General features: G+C 39.0%; 1 protein-coding gene across 1 annotated transcript in view; it reads right to left on the minus strand.

The window, feature by feature from the left end:
* Nucleotides 1-23,155, minus strand: part of GRIN3A (glutamate ionotropic receptor NMDA type subunit 3A) — a gene marked incomplete at its 3' end in the record, with an annotated part of 137,142 nt that overhangs the window by 57,919 nt on the left and 56,068 nt on the right. The window contains exon 3 of the mRNA XM_082618427.1: nucleotides 20,410-21,457. Coding sequence (XP_082474553.1) covers nucleotides 20,410-21,457 — 1,048 coding nt within the window. The remainder of the gene's footprint in view (nucleotides 1-20,409; nucleotides 21,458-23,155) is intronic.

The raw sequence follows: 23,155 nt of genomic DNA on the forward strand, positions 1-23,155 counted from the left end.
TGTATAATCTACTTTTTTTACTTGATGATATATAATATATCTAGCTCATTTTTTTTGTTAATGGCATCATTATGTATCAGCCTCCTCTTAATGACTATGAATTATGTCTAGCCTTTAATAGTATAAACAATAGCTTGATGAATAGAGACTGATTTAGTCTCTTTGAACAAAATTTATGTGACCTGAGCAGTGCTGAAGGTGGAGTGGAGTACCAGTTTGAGGGATTTAACAGGGGGAAGATTAATTAGCACCAGAGTTCATAATCAGACACTACAGCTTCATTTGGAGCTTTCCAACAGCAGGCTAAGAGGAGAACTTAAGTGACCATTTCACAGGAAGCGGAGACAGGGGAGCAGGGCAGCATCTGAGACTGTGACCTTATGCCACAGTGGTGGTAGATGGAAGACACTCTGCAGATAAAAAGCTGCTTCTTCGTAGTGTATGAAGTACCCAGGAGGACATAGTCTTGCTGCAACACTTCCCTGGGTAGGGTTGTAATGATGCTGATTGTGAGGGTGGGATGGGAGTTAATCCTTCCTGGATCTGTGTCTCTCTCACTTCGTCATCACTTACTGAGTCACATACTATACTGTGTGTGCACAAATTCAAATGTCACGGCCTCAGCAGCTGTCTCTGCCCTTGAATCATCTTTGTACATGAACAGCTTTCCCAGACTAAGTCCAGGGGTGGGGAAAGGGCTGGTTGGAGTAAATCAGGTTGGGGAGGACATTCTTACTGCATGTATAAATGAAGCACTGAGTGGAAATAATTTACAGTCAGATATTGGTGGAAATGAATCCTGCCTCTACCAATTATTAGCTATATGACCTTGGATAACTTACCTAATTTCTTTTAGCCCTGTTTCCTCATTTGTATGGATGCAGTAAAGTTTAAATGAGAAAAATCCATGTAAAGCAATTAGCATAGTCCCTGGAACATAGCGGGAGTCCAATAAATATTATATTATTTATTGATGATATTTTCAGTTCCTATTCCTGACATTATGTCTGTGGTCTTATTATGAAGCTAAGTAGTTCATATATGACCCTCAGGATGCTGATTGATCATCATTTTAAACACATAAACCACAGGAAAGGCACATATTTATATACCTACTTTCACTTACATTCTTATTTGCAGTAAGATTCACTTCCATTAATTCTACGTCTTTAGATCATGCATGAGAAAAAAGCCTAGTTCAAATATAACTTAAATAAACATTGATAGGTTCTGTTTTGGTTGGCACTGTTAAAGTTTTACTGTCTTTTGGCATTTTTTAGGCAGCAGCTTTTTGATAAAATGTGATGGTAAGTGCACTTCCAAGTTTGAAAAATATGAATGGATTCTGACAAGATGTCTGTCTGAACTTCAGCTATGCATAACATCATCTATATTATATGTATGTATATATATGATATATATAGTGCAACTGAATCTATATTATATATTATATAATAATATATTATTATATAATATTACATATATAGTGCAATTGAATCTATATTATATATATATATATACACACACACACACACACAATGCAATCAAATTGGCTGGAGCAGGCTTATATGCAGCTGCAACTGGGAAAAATGAGCCCCAACTGGCTGAATATCCCAGACTGAGTTCATAATAGAAGTGAACTCACAGTTAAGCCTCCTGACTTGCCACTGGATACACTGGTGGTTAGATCACATAGCTTCTGATTTGATAAAGAACCAAAATGTCAAGTTGAGACTAAATCATAAAAATCCAACATTCACCTTAATTCACATTATTAATGGAACTAAAATACGTATTTTAGACATAAAAGGAGTCCCTTTGGGGGTTGCCACATAGATATTTATTGAGGATGAAAATGAGATTTTTCAGAGGGCAAACCATCAAACTTAGCATCAAACATCTATCTATTCAGTATCAGGACTTTGCCTTTATGTATCACAGTACCTCACCCCCTACCAGGGCTCTCCATCTATCCATTCCATAACATTGAGTATGGAATGGTCTGAATGCTTTGAATGATTGTGAGACCAAGCAGTGAGGTGTGGTCAAGATGAGTCCAGTAGGATGGAGACAGAGGGTGGGAGCACCTCTTACCTGCAGTTGAAGGGTGTAGCCAGGTGATTTCCACATTATGTCCAGCAGTGACCTGGAATAATTGTTCTTTCTAATTACAAATGTGTGTGCCCATTTAAACTGTTTTAATTTTTATATAATATAAATGTATGTGTGTGAACATACATACAGTCCATAGACATGTATACAGATAATTGTTTATAACTACAAAATATATATGTGAATATTTACAGATATCCTAGGACATATTCATTGATTTAGAAAGTATCTATGTATAAAGACAGTGCTTGCTAAGTAGATTAATAATGTAAACAAAGTTATAGGCCAATTTTCCCCTAATTTAAGGGAAGGGTTTGCAAAAATTTGACATGTTTTCTGTTTGTATTCAAATGAAGGAAGTGATGTTTGACATTCGTTAAAGAAAACCCAGCAGGGTGTCTAATTGAAAACATTTTGCTGCAGTTAGTATGAATTACTGTATCTGAAAGTAATAAAGCTGCAGTTATTTAAAAAATTCTATAAAGATGCCGTCTCAAAATTATTTTGGTAGTAGGTAAGGAAATAAACAGATTGCATGCTCATTTGTTCAGTTTTCCATTTATCAGCCTGAATTAGCAAAGTCTTATTTTTTTTTTAAAGTTCCTTCAATTAAAGAATATTCAGGAAGGGAAGAGAAATATCCATTTTTCAAAACTCCTACTAAGTGTCATGTACTGTGTATCTGATCCTTACTGGACCATTAAATATTTCTGACCTAACTCCACAATCTGCTGCCAGGGACCCAGAACCACCTAGTCTGTGGCAGCATTAATCTGTCTCATGTTCCCATTCAAGGATCCTATATCTCTGACCCCCAGCTCCACTATGGGCATCATGGTCTTAGGTTTTCTTTGCTTTGATAATCTGCTTATATCAATCTCATGGCTCAAACACTATGGGTCACTCTTGGATTTGAAACTCATTTGGGTATACTCTCCAGCTGCAAGTGAGAGGTGCTCCTGCCCTCTGCCTCTTTCCTGCTGGACACATGCTGGTCACCTCTGCTTGGGCTCTTGGCCAAGTCCATTATCTGAATGAGTGGTTGACATATGCTTAGGCTCTAGGAATACAGGTGCATAGGATAGATCTGATTTCTACTGTCATGGAGTTTATAATCTAGTGGTGGATGGAATAAGAACTTCAGACAGATATTTTACATCCATTATCTCCTGTAATCCTCTCAAATGAGGATACAGAGGCCATGGCAAGTAACCTGCCAAACTCCACACAAACATACATCAAATTTAGATTTGCCCAACACCAGGATTTTGCTCTTTGTATCACAGTACATTGTCCCTTACTGGGGGGCTTTATTCATTCCATAGCATCTAGTATGAGAACGTTTTTGTATGGTCTTATCAAAAGCATTTGATTGATTGATTGATTGATTACAAAGTAATCCCTGCATAATGCTATAGCCCTATTCCTATGATGCTGCCATTTTTCATTCATTTATTAATTGAAGAACATTTGTAAAATATTTACTGTTTCCCCAACACTGTGAGGATCCAGTGATGAGCAAGACACAGTGGGACGGTTAACAACTAAACAAATAGATAACATGACAATTTCAGTTTGTGTTAAGTCCTATGAAGGGAATAAACTGGATGGGAATGAAAATATGCTTCCTCAAGTCTCTGTGAAAGCATAGCATCTTAAGGATGTAAACATTTTACTGTGGAAGTGCTACTCAGTGAGGAACTCATTCTACCTGGACTTGAAATACTGCAGACAGCAGGAGTGCATGTATAGCAAATATTGCTGTTGTGACTATTGTTATGTCTGAATTATTCTCGTTCTTACTTGGCTTATTATGCACTTTCTCATAACATAAATAATACCTGAACATTGTAGAAAATATGAAGTGGAAATAATAAAATAAATATTTTCTGTAATTACACTGCTCAGATACCAGTGCTGTTAACATTGTGTTATATTTCCTTCTATGCATGTTATATTTCCTGTACATATGCATGTTATAAAATTGGAAATATATGGTTTTGTATCCCAACTTCTCACTTAACATTATATTTTGATTTTTTGACATTTTAAAAGCGCTTCAAAATCGTCTCTACTGGATGCATTTTTATAGCACATAGGAACATTGTAATGCATTAACTGTGCTGTTGCTGGACATTTACGTGGTTTCCAAGTTTTTGCTATTTTGAGAAAGGCTGCAGTGAATCTTTGCAATAACTTGTTATCTATCAAGTTATTTTCTTTGGACAGATTCCTAGAAGTGGAAGTCAAGGGTGAAAGGGCATGAACCCTTTTAAGGCTCTTGATATAAATGGCCAAATTGATTTATGAACATATTGTAACAACTTACAATAGCAGTGTATGCTGGTGCTAGTCTTAATGTGCTTCCATCAAGATTTAGAACTATCAATAGAAGATGCCTATTTTGATAGGTAAAAACATCATTTCATTACTGTTTCAATTAGCATTTCTTTGATTACAAGTAAGATTTAATATTTTAAAAAATTATTGGTCAATTTTGTTTCTTTTCTGAATTGCTGTTAATATTCTTTATTTATTACTTGATTTTAACATTACTTATTGTATACATTCCTCTCTTCCTGGAAAGATTTAAGGCAGCTTAATGGTCACATAAAATACAAGATAGCATAAATTAAAATAGGGTGAAGTAGAAAAAGAAACTATATGAAGCCAGGAATGATGTTTAAAATGCATACCACAATGATAATAAATCTGCTATTAGTGCATAAGAATTTTGCCTCCAAGCTCTGTAGAACTGAGCTCAAAAAGAGAATCTTGCCATTTATCCAGTTCACACTGGCAATGAAAGAGAGAGAGAGAGAGAGAGAACTAATTGTTCAAGATAAATATAATTAATATTGGTATTAAAATCTGACAAGACTTTTAACTATTTTTATTATTATTTTGTGCCCCCTAGTTGTCAGACACTATGCAAGTTGCTTTACTTGGATTATCTTAATTTCTTTGACTATTTAATGGGGGCAGGTACTTTATTAATGTCATTTATAACAGTGCTTGGCATATAGGAATGGTCAGTGAGTATTAGCTTTTTCTCTTATTATTACTAATATTTCAATATTTAGAACAAAAAATCCCTTGAATCTTCTTTTAAAATTATATATATATATATGTATAAATTTTTTAGAAGATTCTGCAACAATCAAACGGACAAAAAAATCCTTTGGGATTTTGATTGGAATTGCTTTACACCTATAAACTAATCAAGGAAAAATTCGACATCTTTTTTTTTTTTTTTTTTTTTGCTGTACACGGGCCTCTCACTGTTGTGGCCTCTCCCGTTGCGGAGCACAGGCTCCAGACGGGCAGGCTCAGCGGCTATGGCTCACGGGCCCAGCCACTCTGCGGCATGTGGGATCTTCCCGGACCAGGGCACGAACCCGTGTCCCCTGCATCGGCAGGCGGACTCTCAACCACTGCGCCACCAGGGAAGCCCTGACATCTTTAAATATAATACTTAGTCTTTCAGTTTGGTAATATGGCAGTTTAGAATTTATTAAAATAGCTTTATTAAGATATAATTCACATGCCATACAATCCACCCATTTATGATTCAGTGGTTTTATTATATTCACAAGATATGTGCAACAATCAGCACATTCAATTTTTTATCCAAACCATCTTTTATGTTTTGTACATTAAAGTTGTTTTCTTTTAATGCAATTCTTATAGAGGACACTTCCCTGATCTATCATGAATTTTTGTTGCTAGAGTGATTGGGATGTTTCTCCTGTTATGTTTTCTATCTAGAAGTACATGGAGCCCATGAGAAGTGCCACTCCACTCAAACTACAGCATTTCTTACATTTTTCTTCTTTTGAGAAATTTTCTCTCTAGAATGTCTGGTAATAAAACCCTTCTAGTTTATTGCTTGACGTATTCTTGTTCCCCTTTTTTTGGCTTTCCAATCTTGTAGCACATGATGGAGGGTCACGACTACACCCTCTCCCTCCAGTCTTGGGGCTTCTGCACGGGCTACCATGTCACCCTGAGATGCTCTTATCCTGACATGCTCTAACACCCCACCCAACTCCTCTTTTCTCATTTCCCTCCTTCAGGTCTTATCCTTCAGATCTCAGCCAGACTTTCTCTCCTCAGGGTGGTGGTCGGGGAGGGGCTTCTCTGATTCTCCATTCAGATCAGGTCTCCTGCGAGGCTTTCAGATTCTGATGTATTTTCCTTCACAGTAACTAACCACGGTTTAAATCATTACCTGATTTATGTGTTCCCTTGATTAATATCTTTCTTCCCCACTAAACTCCATGTTGCAAGGACAGTGTCTGTTTTGCTGACTATTAAGTTCCCAGCCACCTAGCATGGTGCCTGGAACAAAAGTTGCTGTTATTGGATGAATTAAAGGGAGAACAAATAAATGGTATGGTGTAGTTTAGTTTTCTTCCCTCCCACCTCAAACTCCATTTTCAATGTCTTGTTTGACCTAGAGTTCTGGCACCCGTCCCTTCTTTAAGGCCAGCTTTTATTATATGAATTCATATGTTTTATTGGGCAGCCACATGCTGTTATATGAAGATCAGTGAAGCTGGTTTTTATTATTTGGGGAAATGCTTATCATTTCATACTAGGGCTGTGTGAGTGTCCTTTAATATTTCTTATTAAAGTTTCTCTTGCCTTCATAGGCAGGACTGTTTAATTTTTAATATTTACTTGAATGTTCACCAGGACTCTTTCTAAAGCAGCACCATCATTTGCCTGTACAAAAAATGACGTTAGTCTCCTAATCCCTCTAAGGAGGTGACTTTTTTTTATATGTTAGAGACACGGGGCTAAAAGGGGCATTTTATATGAGAAGCTGGAAAAAAACAACTAGAAAGTGCATTAAAATCAGCAAATAGTTCATTTTAACTGCTCATGTATCCTTTCAACTGGGTCAATTCAACTCTATGAGGGGAGGCAGGGCTTTATTTTTCAGTGTACCTTATGATTTATGAAGTGATTTTCTTATCTCTTATACCTCAGCAGATTGTATGTCAATGGCTAGAATGTTCTAAAAATGCCCAGGTCTACTCCTTAGACCATAGACCCAGATGAAGAGCTCACTGGATAAAAATAATGCTGTAGGTTTTATCCACCTGTCAATCATCCCAAAAGGCTAAGAGTAAATGGCTCTGGATGATGAGGCAATGGGTGCTTGCTTCCATCTGTTTACATTACTCTCTTTTCTGCATTGCCTATAGTGAGTAGTACTAGTTTTATGCCAGAGACATATCCATATAAGCTCTATTAAATATATTACTCACAAATTCTTGCTTTCATGGTCTGATGCTTCAAGAGCCCACCCACTTTGAAACACGGAGCTTACTTCCCAGAATTGTTGGCGGGAGGCTGTGAGAAGCTACATATATTACTTTTAGTGTAAAGTAAATTATTCTGGCAAAATAGTTTAGTTAAGTGAGGATAGAACTATCCTCTTGAATTTCATTTGTACAGCAGGCCATTCCCTCTCCCTTGGGGTTATCTGTAGGAGCAGCCAGCAACAAGATTATTTCTTCCCTCCGACACCCTGTCAGAAAAAAAAAAGCATTCCAACTTGCCTTGGCTGCTTTAACATATAGTGAATCATAAATTGGTCTATCCTGCACAGCCTTTTGCCTTTAATTTTATTTCTGATTCAGAGTGGTTGGTTGAAGCCAGTGAATCTCAACTCTGAAAGGGTGATAAAATGTTCACACTCTTAACAGTTTTATTAATTGTGTTAAATGTATAGCCAGCATGCGAAACAATTATGTCCAAGAAGAAAAATGGAGCTATTATAGTCATCGTAAGTTATCTAATATCATGGTTACAGATGCGTTTAAGCCAGGACTCAATTTTCTGATGGATTGGGTATAAATACAGATCATAAATCTTACTTTTTAAGTCAATAGGTTTTCATCCAAACACATTTCCCTTAGGAATATTTTATAAGTATTTTTTATAGATTCCAAGACTGATATCAAAAAACTATAGCCAAATTTTTGGGCTAGAAATAGATACTATTTACACGAAAATAAGAAAACACTATTTCTATAATTTAAAATATTTTATGTAACAGACAAGTAGTTTTAAGGAAACAGTAGATGGAACTCTTGGAAATTTCTTTTTTAGGTTGGGCTGCTTAGATGGCCTCTAAGAGCTGAAGACATCAATTCCTAGGAGCACATTTCTTTTTTTTTTCGTTTATTAACATATTTATTGGAGTATAATTGTTTACATTGTTGTGTTAGTTTCTGCTGTATAACAAAGTGAATCAGCTATACGTATACATATATCCCCATATCTCCTCCCTCTTCTGTTTCCCTCCCACCCTCCATATCCCACCACTCCAGGTGGTCACAAAGCACTGAGCTGATCTGCCTGTGCTATGCAGCTGCTTCCCACTAGTTATTTTACATTTGGTAGTGTATATATGTCCATGCCACTCTCTCACTTCATCCCAGCTTACCCTTCCCCCTCCCTGTGTTGTCAAGTCCATTCTCTGTGTCTGTGTCTTTATTCCTGTCCTGCCCCTAGGTTCTTCAGAACTGTTGTTTTTTTTTTAGGTTCCATATATATGTGTTAGCATACGGTATTTGTTTTTCTCTTTCTGACTTACTTCACTCTGTATGACAGACTCTAGGTCCATCCATGTCACTACAAATAACTCAATTTCTTTTCTTTTTATGGCTGAGTAATATTCCACTCTATATGTGTGCCACACCTTTATCCATTCATCTGTTGATGGACACTTAGGTTGCTTCCATGTCCTGGCTATTGTAAATAGAGCTGCAGTGAACATTGTGGTACGTGACTCTTTTTGAATTATGGTTATCTCAGGGTATATGCACAGTAGTGGGATTGCGGGTCATATGGTAGTTCTATTTTTAGTTTTTTACGGAACCTCCATATTGTTCTCCAGAGTGGCTGTATCAATTTACATTCCCACGAACAGTGCAACAGGGTTCCCTTTTCTCCACACCCTCTCCAGCATTTATTATTTGTAGATTTTTTGGTGATGGCCATTCTGACTGGAGTGAGGTGATACCTCATTGTAGGTTTTTTTTTTTTTTGCAGTACGCGGGCCTCTCACTGCTGTGGCCTCTCCCGTTGCAGAGCACAGGCTCCAGACGCGCAGGTCAGCAGCCATGGCTCAGGGGCCCAGCTGCTCCATGGCATGTGGGATCTTCCCAGACTGGGGCACGAACCTGTGTCCCCTGAATCGGCAGGCGGACTCTCAACCACTGTGCCACCAGGGAGGCCCCACTCATTGTAGTTTTGATGTGCATTTCTCTAATGATTAGTGATGTTGAGCATTCTTTCATGTGTCTGTTGGCAATCTGTATATCTTTTTTTTTTTTTTTAATTTTATTTATTTATTTATTTATTTATTTATGGCTGTGTTGGCTCTTCGTTTCTGTGTGAGGGCTTTCTCTAGTTGCGGCAAGTGGGGGCCACTCCTCATCGCGGTGCGCGGGCCTCTCACTATCGCGGCCTCTCGTTGCGGAGCACAGGCTCCAGACGCGCAGGCTCAGTAATTGTGGCTCACGGGGCCAGTTGCTCCGCGGCATGTGGGATCTTCCCAGATCAGGGCTCGAACCCCTGTCCCCTGCATTGGCAGGCAGATTCTCAACCACTGCGCCACCAGGGAAGCCCCTGTATATCTTCTTTAGAGAAATGTCTGTTTAGGTCTTCTGCCCATTTTTGGATTGGGTTGTTTGTTTTTTGGATATTGAGCTGCATGAGCTGCTTGTAAATTTTCTAGATGAATCCCTTGTCAGTTGCTTCATTTGCAAATATTTTCTCCCATTCTAAAGGTTTTTTCATCTTGTTTATGGTTTCCTTTGCTGTGCAAAAGATTTGAAGTTTCTTTGTTTATTTTTGATTTTATTTCCATTTCTCTAGGAGGTGGGTCAAAAAGGATCTTGCTGTGATATATGACACAGCTTGTTCTGCCTATTTTTTCTTCTAAGAGTTTTATAGTGTCTGGCCTTGCATTTAGGTCTTTAATGCATTTTGAGTTTATTTTTGTGTGTGGTGTTAGGGAGTGTTCTAATTTCATTCTTTTACATATAGCTGTCCAGTTTTCCCAGCACCACTTATTGAAGAGGCTGCCTTTTCTCCATTGTATATTCTTGCCTCCTTTATTAAAGATAAGGTGACCATATGTGTGTGGGTTTATCTCTGGGCTTTCTATTCTGTTCCATTGATCCATATTTCTGTTTTTGTGCCAGTACCATACTGTCTTGATTACTGTAGCTTTGTAGTATAGTCTGAACTCAGGGAGCCTGATTCCTCCAGCTCCGTTTTTCTTTCTCAAGATTGCTTTGACTATTTGGGGTCTTTTGTGTTTCCACACAAATTGTGAAATTTTTTGTTCTAGTTCTGTGAAAAATGTCAGCGGTGGTTTGATAGGGATTGCATTGAATCTGTAGATTGCTTTATGTAATAGAGTCATTTTCACAATGTTGATTCTTCCAAGCCAAGAACATGGTATATCGCTCCATCTGTTTGTATCGTATTTAATTTCTTTCATCAGTGTCTTATACTTTTCTGCATACAGGTCTTTTGTCTCCTTAGGTAGGTTTAATCCTAGGTATTTTATTCTTTTTGTTGCAATGGCAAATGAGATTGTTTCCTTAATTTCTCTTTCAGATTTTTCATCATTAGTGTACAGGAATGCAAGAGATTTCTAAGCATTAATTTTGTATCCTGCTACTTTACCAAATTTATTGATTAGCTCTAGTAGTTTTCTGGTAGCCTCTTTAGGATTTTCTATGTATAATATCATGTCATCTGCAAACAGTGACAGTTTTACTTCTTTTCCAATTTGGATTCCTTTTATTCCTTTTTCTTCTCTGATTGCTGTGTTATACTTCCAAAACTATGTTGAATAATAGTGGTGAGAGTGGACAGTCTTGTGTTATTCCTGATCTTAGTGGAAATGGTTTCAGTTTTTCACCACTGAGGACGATGTTGGCTGTGGGTTTGTCATATATGGCCTTTATTATGTTGAGGTAAGTTCTGTCTATGCCTACTTTCTGGAGGGTTTTTTTTTTTTATCATAAATGGGTGTTGGATTTTGTTGAAAGCTTTCTCTGCATCTCTTGAGATGATCATATGGTTTTTATCCTTCAGTTTGTTTATATGGTGTATCACATTGATTGATTTGCGTATATTGAAGAATCCTTGTGTTCCTGCGATAAACCCCACTTGATCATGGTGTGTGATCCTTTTAATGTGTTGTTGGATTCTGTTTGCTAGTATTTTGTTGAGGATTTTCACATCTATGTTCATCAGTGATATTGGCTTGTAGTTTTCTTTTTTTGTGACATGTTTGTCTGGTTTTGGTATCAGGGTGATGGTGGCCTGGCAGAATGAGTTTGGGAGTGTTCCTCCCTCTGCTATAGTTTGGAAGAGTTTGAGAAGGATGGGTGTTAGCTCTTGTCTAAACGTTTGATAGAATTCGCCTGTGAAGCCATCTGGTCCTGGGCTTTTGTTTGTTGGAAGATTTTTAATCACAGTTTCAATTTCAGTGCTTGTGATTGGTCTGTTCATATTTTCTATTTCTTCCTGGTTCAGTCTTGGCAGGTTGTGCATTTCTAAGAATTTGTCCATTTCTTCCCGGTTGTCCATTTTATTGGTATAGAGTTGCTTGTAGTAATCTCTCATGATCCTTTGTATTTCTGCAGTGTCAGTTGTTACTTCTTTTTCATTTCTAATTCTGTTGATTTGAGTTTTCTCCCTTTTTTTCTTGATGATTCTGGCTAATGGATTATCAATTTTGTTTATCTTCTCAAAGAACCAGCTTTTAGTTTTATTGATCTTTGCTATCGTTTCCTTTATTTCTTTTTCATTTATTTCTGATCTGGTCTTTATGATTTCTTTCCTTCTGCTAACTTTGGGGTTTTTTATTTTTCGTTCTTCTATCTCTAATTGCTTTAGATGTAAGGTTAGGTTGATTATTTGAGATTTTTCTTGTTTCTTGAGGCAGGATTGTATTGCTATAAACTTGCCTCTTAGAACTGCTTTTGCTGCATCCCATAGGTTTTGGGCCATCACATTTTCATTGTCGTTTGTTTCTAGGTATTTTTTGATTTCCCCTTTGATTTCTTCAGTGATCTCTTGGTTATTTAGTTGTGTATTGTTTAGCCTCCATGTGTTTGTATTTTTTACAGATTTTTTCCTGTAATTGATATCTAGTCTCATAGCATTGTGGTCGGAAAAGGTACTTGATATGATTTCAATTTTCTTAAATTTACTGAGGCTTGATTTGTGACCCAAGATATGATCTATCCTGGAAAGTGTTCCATGAGCACTTGAGAAGAAAGTGTATTCTGTTGTTTTTGGATAGAATGTCCTATAAATATCAATTAAGTCCATCTTGTTTAGTGTGTCATTTAAAGCTTGTGTTCCCTTATTTATTTTCATTTTGGGTGATCTGTCCGTTGGTGAAAGTGGGGTGTTAACGTCTCCTACTATGATTGTGTTACTGTTGATTTCCCCTTTTATGGCTGTTAGCATTTGCGTTAATTATTGGGGTGCTCCTATGTTGGGTGCATAAATATTTACCATTGTTATATCTTCTTGGATTGATCATTTGATCATTATGTAGTGTCTTTCTTTGTCTCTTGTAATAGTCTTTATTTTAAAGTCTATTTTGTCTGATATGAGAATTGCTACTCCAGCTTTCTTTTGATTTCCATTTGCATGGAATATCTTTTTCCATCTCCTCACTTTCAGTCTGTGTGTTTCCCTAGGCCTGAAGTGGGTCTCCTGTAGACAGCATATATATGCGTCTTGCTTTTGTATCCATTCAGCCAGTCTATGTCTTTTGGTTGGAGCATTTAATCCATTTACATTTAAGGTAATTATCAATATGTATGTTCCTATTACCATTTTCTTAATTTCTTTGGGTTTGTTATTGTAGGTCTTTTCCTTCCCTTGTGTTTCCTGCCTAGAGAAGTTCCTTTAGCATTTGTTGTAAAACTGGTTTGGTGTTGCTGAATTCTCTTAGCTTTTGCTTGTCTGTAAAGGTTTTAATTCCTCCATGGAATCTGAATGACATCCTTGCTGGGTAGACTAATCTTGGTATAGGTTTTTCCCTTTCATCACTTTAAATATGTCCTGCCACTCCCTCTGGCTTGCAGAGTTTCTGCTGAAAGATCAGCTGTTAACCTTATGGGAATTCTCTTGTATGTTATTTGTTGCTTTTCCCTTGCAGCTTTCAATATTTTTTCTTTGTATTTAATTTTTGATAGTTTGATTAATATGTGTCTTGGCATGTTTCTCCTTGGATTTATCCTGTATGGGACTCTCTGTTTCCTGCACTTGATTGCCTATTTCCTTTCCCATATTAGGGAAGTTTTCAACTATAATCTCTTCAAATATTTTCTCAGTCCCTTTATTTTTCTCTTCCTCTTCTGGGACCCGTATAATTCGAATGTTGGTGCGTTTAATGTTGTCCCAGAGGTCTCTGAGACTGTCCTCAATTCTTTTCATTCTTTTTTCTTTATTCTGCTCTGCAGTAGTTATTTCCAATATTTTATCTTCCAGGTCACTTACCCATTCTTTTGCCTCAGTTATTCTGCTGTTGGTTACTTCTAGAGAATTTTTAATTTCATTTATTGTGTCATTCATCATTGTTTGTTTGCTCTTTAGTTCTTATAGTTCCTTGTTAAACGTTTCTTGTGTTTTCTCCATTCTATTTCCAAGATTTTGGATCATCTTTACTGTCATTACTCTGAATTCTTTTTCAGGTAGACTGCCTATTTCCTCTTCATTTATTTGGTTTGGTGGTTTTTACCTTGCTCCTTCAAGTGCTCTGTATTTCTCAGTCATCTCATTTTGCTTAACTTACCGTGTTTGGGGTCTCCTTTTTGCAGGCTGCAGGTTCATAGTACCTGTTGTTTTGGGTGTCTGCCCCCAATGGGTAAGGTTGGTTTAGTGGGTTGTGTAGGCATCCTGGTGGAGGGGACTGGTGCCTGTGTTCTGGTGGGTGGGGCTGGATTTTGTCTTTCTGGTGGGCAGGACCATGTCTGGTGGTGTGTTTTGGAGTGTGTGTGAACTTATGATTTTAGGCAGACTCTCTGCTAATGGGTGGGGTTGTGTTGCTGTCTTGCTAGTTGTTTCACATGGGGTGTCCAGCACTGGAGCTTGCTGGTCATTGAGTGGAGCTGGGTCTTAGTGTTGAGATGGAGATCTCTGGGAGAGCTCTCACCATTTGATATTACATGGGCCCGGGAGGTCTCTGGTGGTCCAATGTCCTGAACTTGGCTCTCCCACCTCCGAGGCTTAGGCCTGACACCCGGCAGGAGTACCAAGACCCTGTTAGCCACACGGCTCAGAAGAAAAGTGAGAAAAATAAAATAAAATAAAATAAAATAAAATAAAATAAGGTTATTAAAATAAAAAATTATTAAACTAAAAAATAAAATAAGTAATTAAAAAAAAAAGGGCAACATAACCAAGAAAAAAATCCACCAATGATAACAAGCCCTAAAAGCTAAACTAAGAGAAACATATAAATTAGAAACTAGTCAGTCACATACAGCAAACCCAAAGTCTACAGTTGCTCCCAAAGTCCACTGCCTCAATTTTGGGATGATTTGTTATCTATTCAGGAATTCCACAGATGCAGGGTACATCAAGTTGACTGTGGAGGTTTAATCTGCTGCTCCTGAGGCTGCATGAAGGAATTTCCCTTTCTCTTCTTTGTTCACACAGCTCCTGGAGTTCAGCTTTGGATTTGGCCCCGCCTCTGCATGTAAGTTGCCCTGTGGCCCATGTTCTTCACCAAGACAGGAGGGGGTTAAAGGAGAGGCTGATTAGGGGGCTCTGGCTCACTAAGGCTGGCGGTTGGGGGAGGGAGGGCTATGGAATGCGGGGAAGCCTGTGGCGGCAGAGTCTGGTGTGATGTTGACAACAGCCTGAGACGTGCTGTGTGTTCTCCCAGGGAAGTTGTCCCTGGATCATGGGACCCTGGCAGTGGCGGGCTGCACAGGATCCCAGGAGGGGAGGTGTGGATAATGACCTGTGCTTGCACACAGGCTTCTTGGTGGCTGCAGCAGCAGCCTTAGCATTTTCATGCCTGTCTCTGGTGTCCACGCTGATAGCCGTGACTCGTGCCCATTTCGCGGTGTTCTGCCTTCTGTGTATAGACTAGGAAGGAATCCCCTCTCCTCATGCACCCCGAAACAATGGTCTCTTGACTCTTAGGCAGTTCCAGACTTTTTCCTGGACTCCCTCCCAGCTAGCTGTGGCACACTAGCCCCCTTCAGGCTGTGTTCATGCAGCCAACCCCAGTCCTCTTCCTGGGATCTGACCTCTGAAGCCCGAGCCTCAGCTCCCAGCCCCCACCCGCCCCAGGGGGTGAGCAGAGAAGCGTCTCAGGCTGGTGAGTGCTGGTCGGCACCGATCCTCTGTGCAGGAATCTCTCTGCTTTGCCCTCTGCACCCCTGTTGCTGCACTCTCCTCTCTGGCTCCAAAGCTGCCCCCCCACCCCCCGTCTCCACCAGTGAAGGGGCTTCCTAGTGTGCGGAAACTTTTCCTCCTTCACAGCTCCCTCCCACTGGTGCAGGTCCCGTCCCTATTCTTTTGTCTCTGTTTTTTTGTTTTTTCTTTAGCCCTACCCAGGTACTTGGGGAGTTTCTTGCCTTTTGGGAAGTCTGAGGTCTTCTGCCAGCATTCAGTAGGTGTTCTGTAGGAGTCGTTCCACATGTAGATGTATTTTTGATGTATTTGTGGGGAGGAAGGTGATCTCCACGTCTTACTCCTCTGCCATCTTGAAGGTCCTCCAGGAGCATGTTTCTTAATAAAATTCTTCTAGGGAAGTCTGGGAGTTGTTGTTATTAAAGTTTTCAGGCACATAATTATAACAGGAAGACATGGGGAGATTATCCCAAGATAACTAAAGAAGAGTTAGAGAAGGGAAAGATGCCGGTGTTCAAGAGCATTAATGTGGAGGCACGGGGAAATTTGCCTGGGGTGAATTAAATGAGCTGTGGGAAAATGGAATGAAAATGGCAGCATAGTACAGTGGGACCTGTCTTGATACCCAGTAGGTCAGGGGGATGAAAACATATGAAAATAAATGAGACAGACTGTGAGTAAGGGGCAGAAGAATTTTCAGAGTGTGACCAACACTCCATATAAATCACCTCTCATTCAGATGTAGGAGATTTTTACCTTACATGGAAAAACAAATATCCCAAGAGATCCACAGGAGATCTGTGACTTCTATGTAAATGACACCTTTTCACTCCTCAGCTAAAATGCTATGAAAATGGAATCTTGAAAAATACCGGAAAAAAGCAAACCACATAAACCCAGTTTCATCAGACATTCAAAGACACACACACACTAATTCTCATGGTTTGGACTGGGCACTGATCAGCCTGTGTCCTATTTGATAACTGCCTTGGCAGATGGGATAATATCACTCTTCATCTCAAAAAGTTAAAATTTAATCTACAGAGAGGCATTCAAGGGCCTGCATGACTTTGCTTCAAGGTACTTTTATCTCCTCACCTTCTACACCTCATCTCTCCACAAACCCATATTCCAACTTTATGCCTGCTGCTTCTCCTCAGACAGTAATTTTTCTCCTTACTGCCTTCTCCCTTGGGGATCTTATACTCCCCCAGTGCTTTAATACACAGTGTCACCTCTCTGCCCAAGATTCCCACCAGCTTCAATGTCACTCCTGAACTCTGGCTCCATGTTTCCCAGTGCCTGGTGGATTTCACCTGGATGTCCAATACAGCTTTTAAAATGCCCAGTATGAAACTGACCTGATCATTATATTTTCTAGCTCTTAAACTGCCTTTTCTGCTTCCTTGAATGGTACCATCCCCTCAGACACTTGGGCCTGCAACTTTGAAGGTGTGACTCTATGTTGCCTCTCATATCCAATTAATTGCCAAGTCCTACTGACCTGGTCACCGCAATGTTTCTTGACTCTTTCTTCTTTTTATCAGTGACAGTAGCTATAACTTCAATCTGTCCAGTGTCTTTCTCTTCTAATCGTGTTTACATGCTGCTGCCAAAAAAAACCATCCTAAATGGATTCTGCTCCTCTGTGCTATTCCACTGTTCAAAAATGTCAATGGATCTCTAGTGTCAAGTATTTGCTTTCCTTAGCCTGATGTCAAAGATCCTGTGATATCTCAACCGAACTTACTTTTCAGACTTGGATCTTCTCTTTCCTTTCATGCTGTGGCTAAAGTGAACTCCTCAAGATATCCTGACTGTGCCTTATCCTTTCCATCTCCAAGTAGTTCATCCTGTTCTTTTGCTTGGAATGTCCATTCTTCTTTCCTTGACGCACATGTCCAAATTCCAAGTCTTCTTCAAGAATACGCACACATTTTATCTTATTAATTAAGCCTTCCCTTGAAGGTGATCACACTTTCCTTGAACTTTTACATATTTGTTTCTTAACTTCGGCATACTTATAACTTTATTTTTTGTAGTTCTACTTTTAGTTTTTTGAGGACCTCCAGACTGTTTTCATAGCGGCTGTACCAATTTTCAATCCTACCAACACTTATAACTTTCTAAGTTATTTCTCCTTGTGTTTTTATCTTTTTTATCTTTTCTCCCCTAATTGACTTATTTACTTCTGAATTTCTCCACATCAGTTAGTGTGAAAAAAGGATAGAGTCACTCAAAGAATTGAGCATTGGTAGGAGAGAAAACAGCTCATGTGAGTGAGTGGAATATACTTAAGAATGAATGCTGAGTGACTGAAAGGGTATGGAAATTATTTTGATCATACCTCTCCATGGGAAGGTGAGGACATTATGTCATCTGCATAATACCATACATCTGGATGAAAACTGAACAATTCTGTCACCAACATTATTTGCCAAAAGCCCAGATGTAGAGTATTGCTTAATCAAGTAATCTGGGTGTCTTTATATGAAAAAAAAAATGAGAGACTTTAATATAGAAACAACATTAGGAAAGAGAAATACATTTTTGGGAACCTTAGTGGATCTTCATTTATTATCTAAAGTTGAAAATATTTTAGATTTAGGCTCGTCCCACTTCTTTAAGACCTTACTAGATGTAACACAAAGTTTACATTGTCCATTTCCTCTCACTCTGTCTTGTGGGCTGGGTTAGATTATAAAAATGTCACTTTTTTATTCTGGTGGAGTTGGGGTTGGAATGATTGTTTCTTTTTGCTTAAAAAAACTTTTACTGCTGTGTATGGTTTATCTTTATGCTTTCTTTCTAATTCCTAAAATAATCATTACTTCAGGCTTGTCATGCATAACATCCATAACAATTTTGGTAATCTTTGGTTCTGATTAATGAAACTCTAGTCAGTATTGTGTTCACCTTTTTACATACGATAATGGTCTGGAATCTTCACAACAACAGGCGTATATATTAGATTGTTTCTTATACTAGATTGGATTGAATGGTTTCCAAGTCGAGTTTGTAATTTAAGCATCACATTGCAAGATTCTTGCAAGAAAATTCGAGTAAGCGTCTATTAAGATGGTGAACCTTTGGGAGATTTATAAATAGAGGCCGCTAATACCAGTGCAGTGTGAATGCTGAAGCATCACCAAAATCTCTCTTCAGGGTAACACATGTATTTATACTACAGAACTTATTTATATTCACTAAACTCCAGCTGATAACCTGAAGTCCTGAGTGCACAATAAGAAGTGATGCAATTCATTGCCTAGTCAATGACCCATTGTTTGTTGAATCTTTTCATGAGGTTCACGTCTCTTACGAGGAGGTTTTCAGTGTATGGGTCAAATTTCTCATGTTCATTTGTTTGCAAAACAGACCATATCCTAATCCAAACCATTTATGAGAATTCTCCAAAGCTGCCACCAGCCTTCTGGGCCACTCCATCATTTAGCAAAGACAGTTGTAAATGTCCTATTTGTTCATGCTCCGTGTAATTAATTTTAAATGTTTGATAAAAATATGTAGTAAATGGTTCAATGCCATGAGATTTGATGTGAAAAGGGATATTTGAAAAGGCATGGTAAATGTTTCACAGTTTGAAACGCTCAGCTTAACTCAAGTTGCTTTAAACACAGTGTGTCCTGGGGATGCCCACTGAATTGCAGCTTTCTCCAGTCTCTCCTAGATGGGTCTTACACATTGGTATACATTTCTTCTCTGGATCTGCATTCTGTTCCCCATTGGGACTGTAGTACTCCCTGGAGTCCTATTCTAATTGCTTTGAGCCCTGACAACCCCCTCCTCTCTACTCCCACCAGGTTGGACCAAGTTCTCCATACTCCCAGTCATGAAAGAGGTCTTGTTTCAATCCAGAGAGAACATAGACATGGCTGTCCTTACTCAAGTATCACCACTGCTTTACCTGCTTACCTGAACTTCACCCCCTTCCTCCCTTCTACCCTTACAGTCAGATGTCTAGGATATCAAATGTGGCCTAGCATAGATACAATTTTCTTGAATGTTCTTGGATGTTGTAATGTGACTGCTGGCACACTCCTCCAACCCCAAGGCGATCAGTTTTCCTTACTCTATAAGGACACCCTGTTCCTAGCTAACCTTGCCACCTCAGTTAGCTCAGTACTGCTTGTCTATACCCATTGAGTTTTCTAGCATCCGACTTTTGGGTGCTTATGATAAAATGTTAGTTCTTTCCATTTTACAATTTTTCATGGTGAAAAAAAGTTTCTTTACAATTTAAAATATGGACCTTACTATTTATTTCCATTAATTCCCAAGAGAAGTAATTAATCAATTTTGAAGTTTACTTTAGGTGAAAATACTTTGTAAGACTATTCCCTGGGCTTCCCTGGTGGCGCAGTGGTTGAGAGTCCGCCTGCCGATGCAGGGGATACGGGTTCACGCCCCGGTCCGGGAGGATCCCACATGCCGCGGAGCGGCTGGGCCCATGAGCCATGGCCACTGAGCCTGCGCGTCCAGAGCCTGTGCTCCGCAACAGGAGAGGCCACAGCAGATAGAGGCCCACGTACCTCAAAAAAAGACTATTCCCTGATAGCTATTCTGCCAGATGGTTAACTAACAAAGGAAAAACTGCACAAATAGATGTTTCTACCAGAAGGACTTTCTCTGGAACAAACATCTCCTAAAAACATCCCTTGCTCTTTTTGTTTCATTTAATAAAACAATGGAATATTTAGTGCAACCAGGCAACAGGCTTTTTTGGACTAGTCTCTATGGATGGTTCAGAGAATATTCTTCTGTTAGATGAAAGAATATAGACATACTACAGCATAAAATACAATATATGGAGTTAAAATTGACAATAAGGAAATCTAGAGTTAAAAGAAGTATTACCTTAGGGTCATGTATTCCAGAAAGCTCTTCATAGATCTTCTCACCTACCATGACAGCAGCCAAATTCGCCGTGTATGTAGAAAGGCAAAACATACAGAAAATGGCCCAAAGGTTCATCAGAAACCTTCCAGTCCAGCATTTTGGGGGTTTGATGGCTGCTGTTCTACCAAACAAGAGGGCATAACACACATTCAAGGCTGAAGAGAAGGAGAAAACTTTACTTCTGTTCCGCCCCTTGGGAGTCATACCAAAGGGGCTCTTCCATTCATAGAGAGTGAGGAAGATGGCAGTGATGTGCAGAGCCACAAAAATCCCCAGCCACATTGTCCAATGGAGTGGCCACATGAAGGCTCCAATGGGAGCTGCTGTGTCTCGGGTCCTCACTAAGATGCCCAAGCTGGTGGAGAAGAAAGGACTGGTGAAATCTATCACCTGGCTTCGTGCAGTATTGATGCTGAAGGAAGTGACTGCCATGTGGGCTGACCCACTGAGAAGTTCACCCACCAGCCCAGTCCAGTGCCCATTTTTCCAGGCTCCATATTTGCCATCCCCAACAATATAGAGATCAAAGTCAAAGTTCATGTCTTCTGCTAGCTTTTCCAGCAGATCAATGCAATATCCATAGCAGCACTTCTTGAATTTGATGGGCACTGTATCATTACGGCTATGAAGGCTGCTAAAAAGGCTGTCCAATGTGGAAGAATCATTAGTCATGGGGTCTAGACAGAGTTGGCCAGCAGGGCACAAGCCTTCATCATCTACCTCCCGTGTGAAGACAAATGGATGCTCGATCAAAGTAACCACTCGCAAGTGTAGCTTACTTGGGTGTTGGAAGTGGGTTTTGTGCCTCTGGGCTTGCTCTGGCCATATTCCATAGTCCATGATAATCTTCCCCTGCTGCCAGCTGCCCAAGCGTGCCCACATTGGCTTTCCCAGGGGGTCATGTTGCAGATTCCAGATGAAAAAGTTGTTTTCTGAGCTGATGATAGTGGAACCTTTTACTTTGATGGAACCACTGAGGCCTCTGAAAGTGGTGTTGGCTAGAAACCTGGCAAAGAGGAGCAAAGGCAAAAAGTGAGGAAGAGAGGTGAGGCCAAAGTCCGGAAGCAGTGCTCATCTTTTCTTCTCTGTCTTAATAAGAAGAAACTCTAATTTTTTTCAAAAGGCACTGCCTGTAATTACTTTAGGAATTAATAAGCTGGACTCTTTCTAGGACAAGAGTCCTATTTCATTGAGCAAAGGCGATCTCACCCTCAGGTTCTAACACCTGGGCTGGGTGCTTGACTTGTGGTCTTACTCCAAATCTTTATTCCTAGTTAAGGAATGTCTTAATTGTTTTCTGTTGTAAATGGTTAATTATATATTCTCACAAATTTCCAAGCTATGAAGGTTCTCAGCATCTTTAACATGTCTCATTTCTACTGCTCACCACATTCAATTGCAAATAAGTCAGCTCAATAAATATATTACCTTTGGTGCAAGGAATAAGTTATAATACATATGTATATACTTTTATAATTGCTTAAAATTATATTCATAATTCTAGAAAATAGCCAAATCTTGTTATCAGTGTTTCTCCATTTAGCATGTAAACAGTCAACATGTCTGTCCCCATGAGGCCAGTCTAAGCTGCATGTTGGATACCATCCATGGAATAAAGAAAAAGATGATAAATAGACTTGCAGTTCCCAGGACAGCCTCAGGCTAACCTCCCTCTAAGTCATTAGAGAAAAACAATTGGCTCTGGCTCTAGAGAGAGCTTCTGCCAGAAGTCAAAGAAAGGAAAATTACCAACTGAATGATATACTGTTTCCTAACCCTGGGAACCAGGGCACTGTCAGTATATGTTCTGCTGTGGACAAGGCAGGGAAATGCTTGGTTAGTCTCTGTCTTTCTTGAGTTTGGGAAGATAAGACAATAAGAGGTAATATATGAGCTCAAGGCACCTCTGTACTCTTAATTATGGTCTTGTGTCAGAATAAAAGCCCACACTTTGACATCAAACACACCTGTGTTAGAATATTGGTCCACCCACCTTCTAGTATTGTCCTTGGACACAAATTTACTGAACTCTAAGCTTCAGTTTTGTCATCAGCAAAATGGGGGAGGTAATTACATTTTTATTTTTAAATTATTTCTACTGCAAGGGTTAGAAATAATGCATATGAAGTATATACCACACCTTTTGACATAGAACAGATGTTCCAGATATGGTAACTTATATTTAATGTCCTTCAAATTTTTTCAATCAAGGCTGTCCCAGGTCACTTTTCCTAGTCTTTTAATAGAACTTTTCTAGTTGGAGGCACAAAGTACTGCATTATGATAAACTCATTGAGGCTACCCAAGACTTATTTCAAACTAAAAGAAATTAAATTGAAATATGGACTGTAACATAGAAGATTTTTATGAGGAGTTGGATGATACAGAATGTGTTTCTTCATGAAACACATTCATCCATTGCTTGCCACAACATTACTCTGTAATTTATAAATGCAAATACCAGTAGTAAGAAGTTGTGCTGCCACAGAAGAAACATAGAAAAATCAGAAAGTATGAAGAATATACTAATTTTCATTAGAGATATAAATGTAAGTCACATTTGAAGATGCTACTGTCACTAAATGCAATGAAACTGCTCATTTTGGTAGATTGCGTATAATAGTAATTATTCATGTTAGCTCTCCCCAGTGGGACTCTACCACTTAAAATGAATTCTATTTAGCAACAAGTAATGAAGTCTCAG

The sequence above is a fragment of the Mesoplodon mirus genome (genome assembly GCF_964341445.2).
Source record: "Mesoplodon mirus genome assembly, chromosome: 1".
Lineage (NCBI taxonomy): Eukaryota > Metazoa > Chordata > Mammalia > Artiodactyla > Ziphiidae > Mesoplodon > Mesoplodon mirus.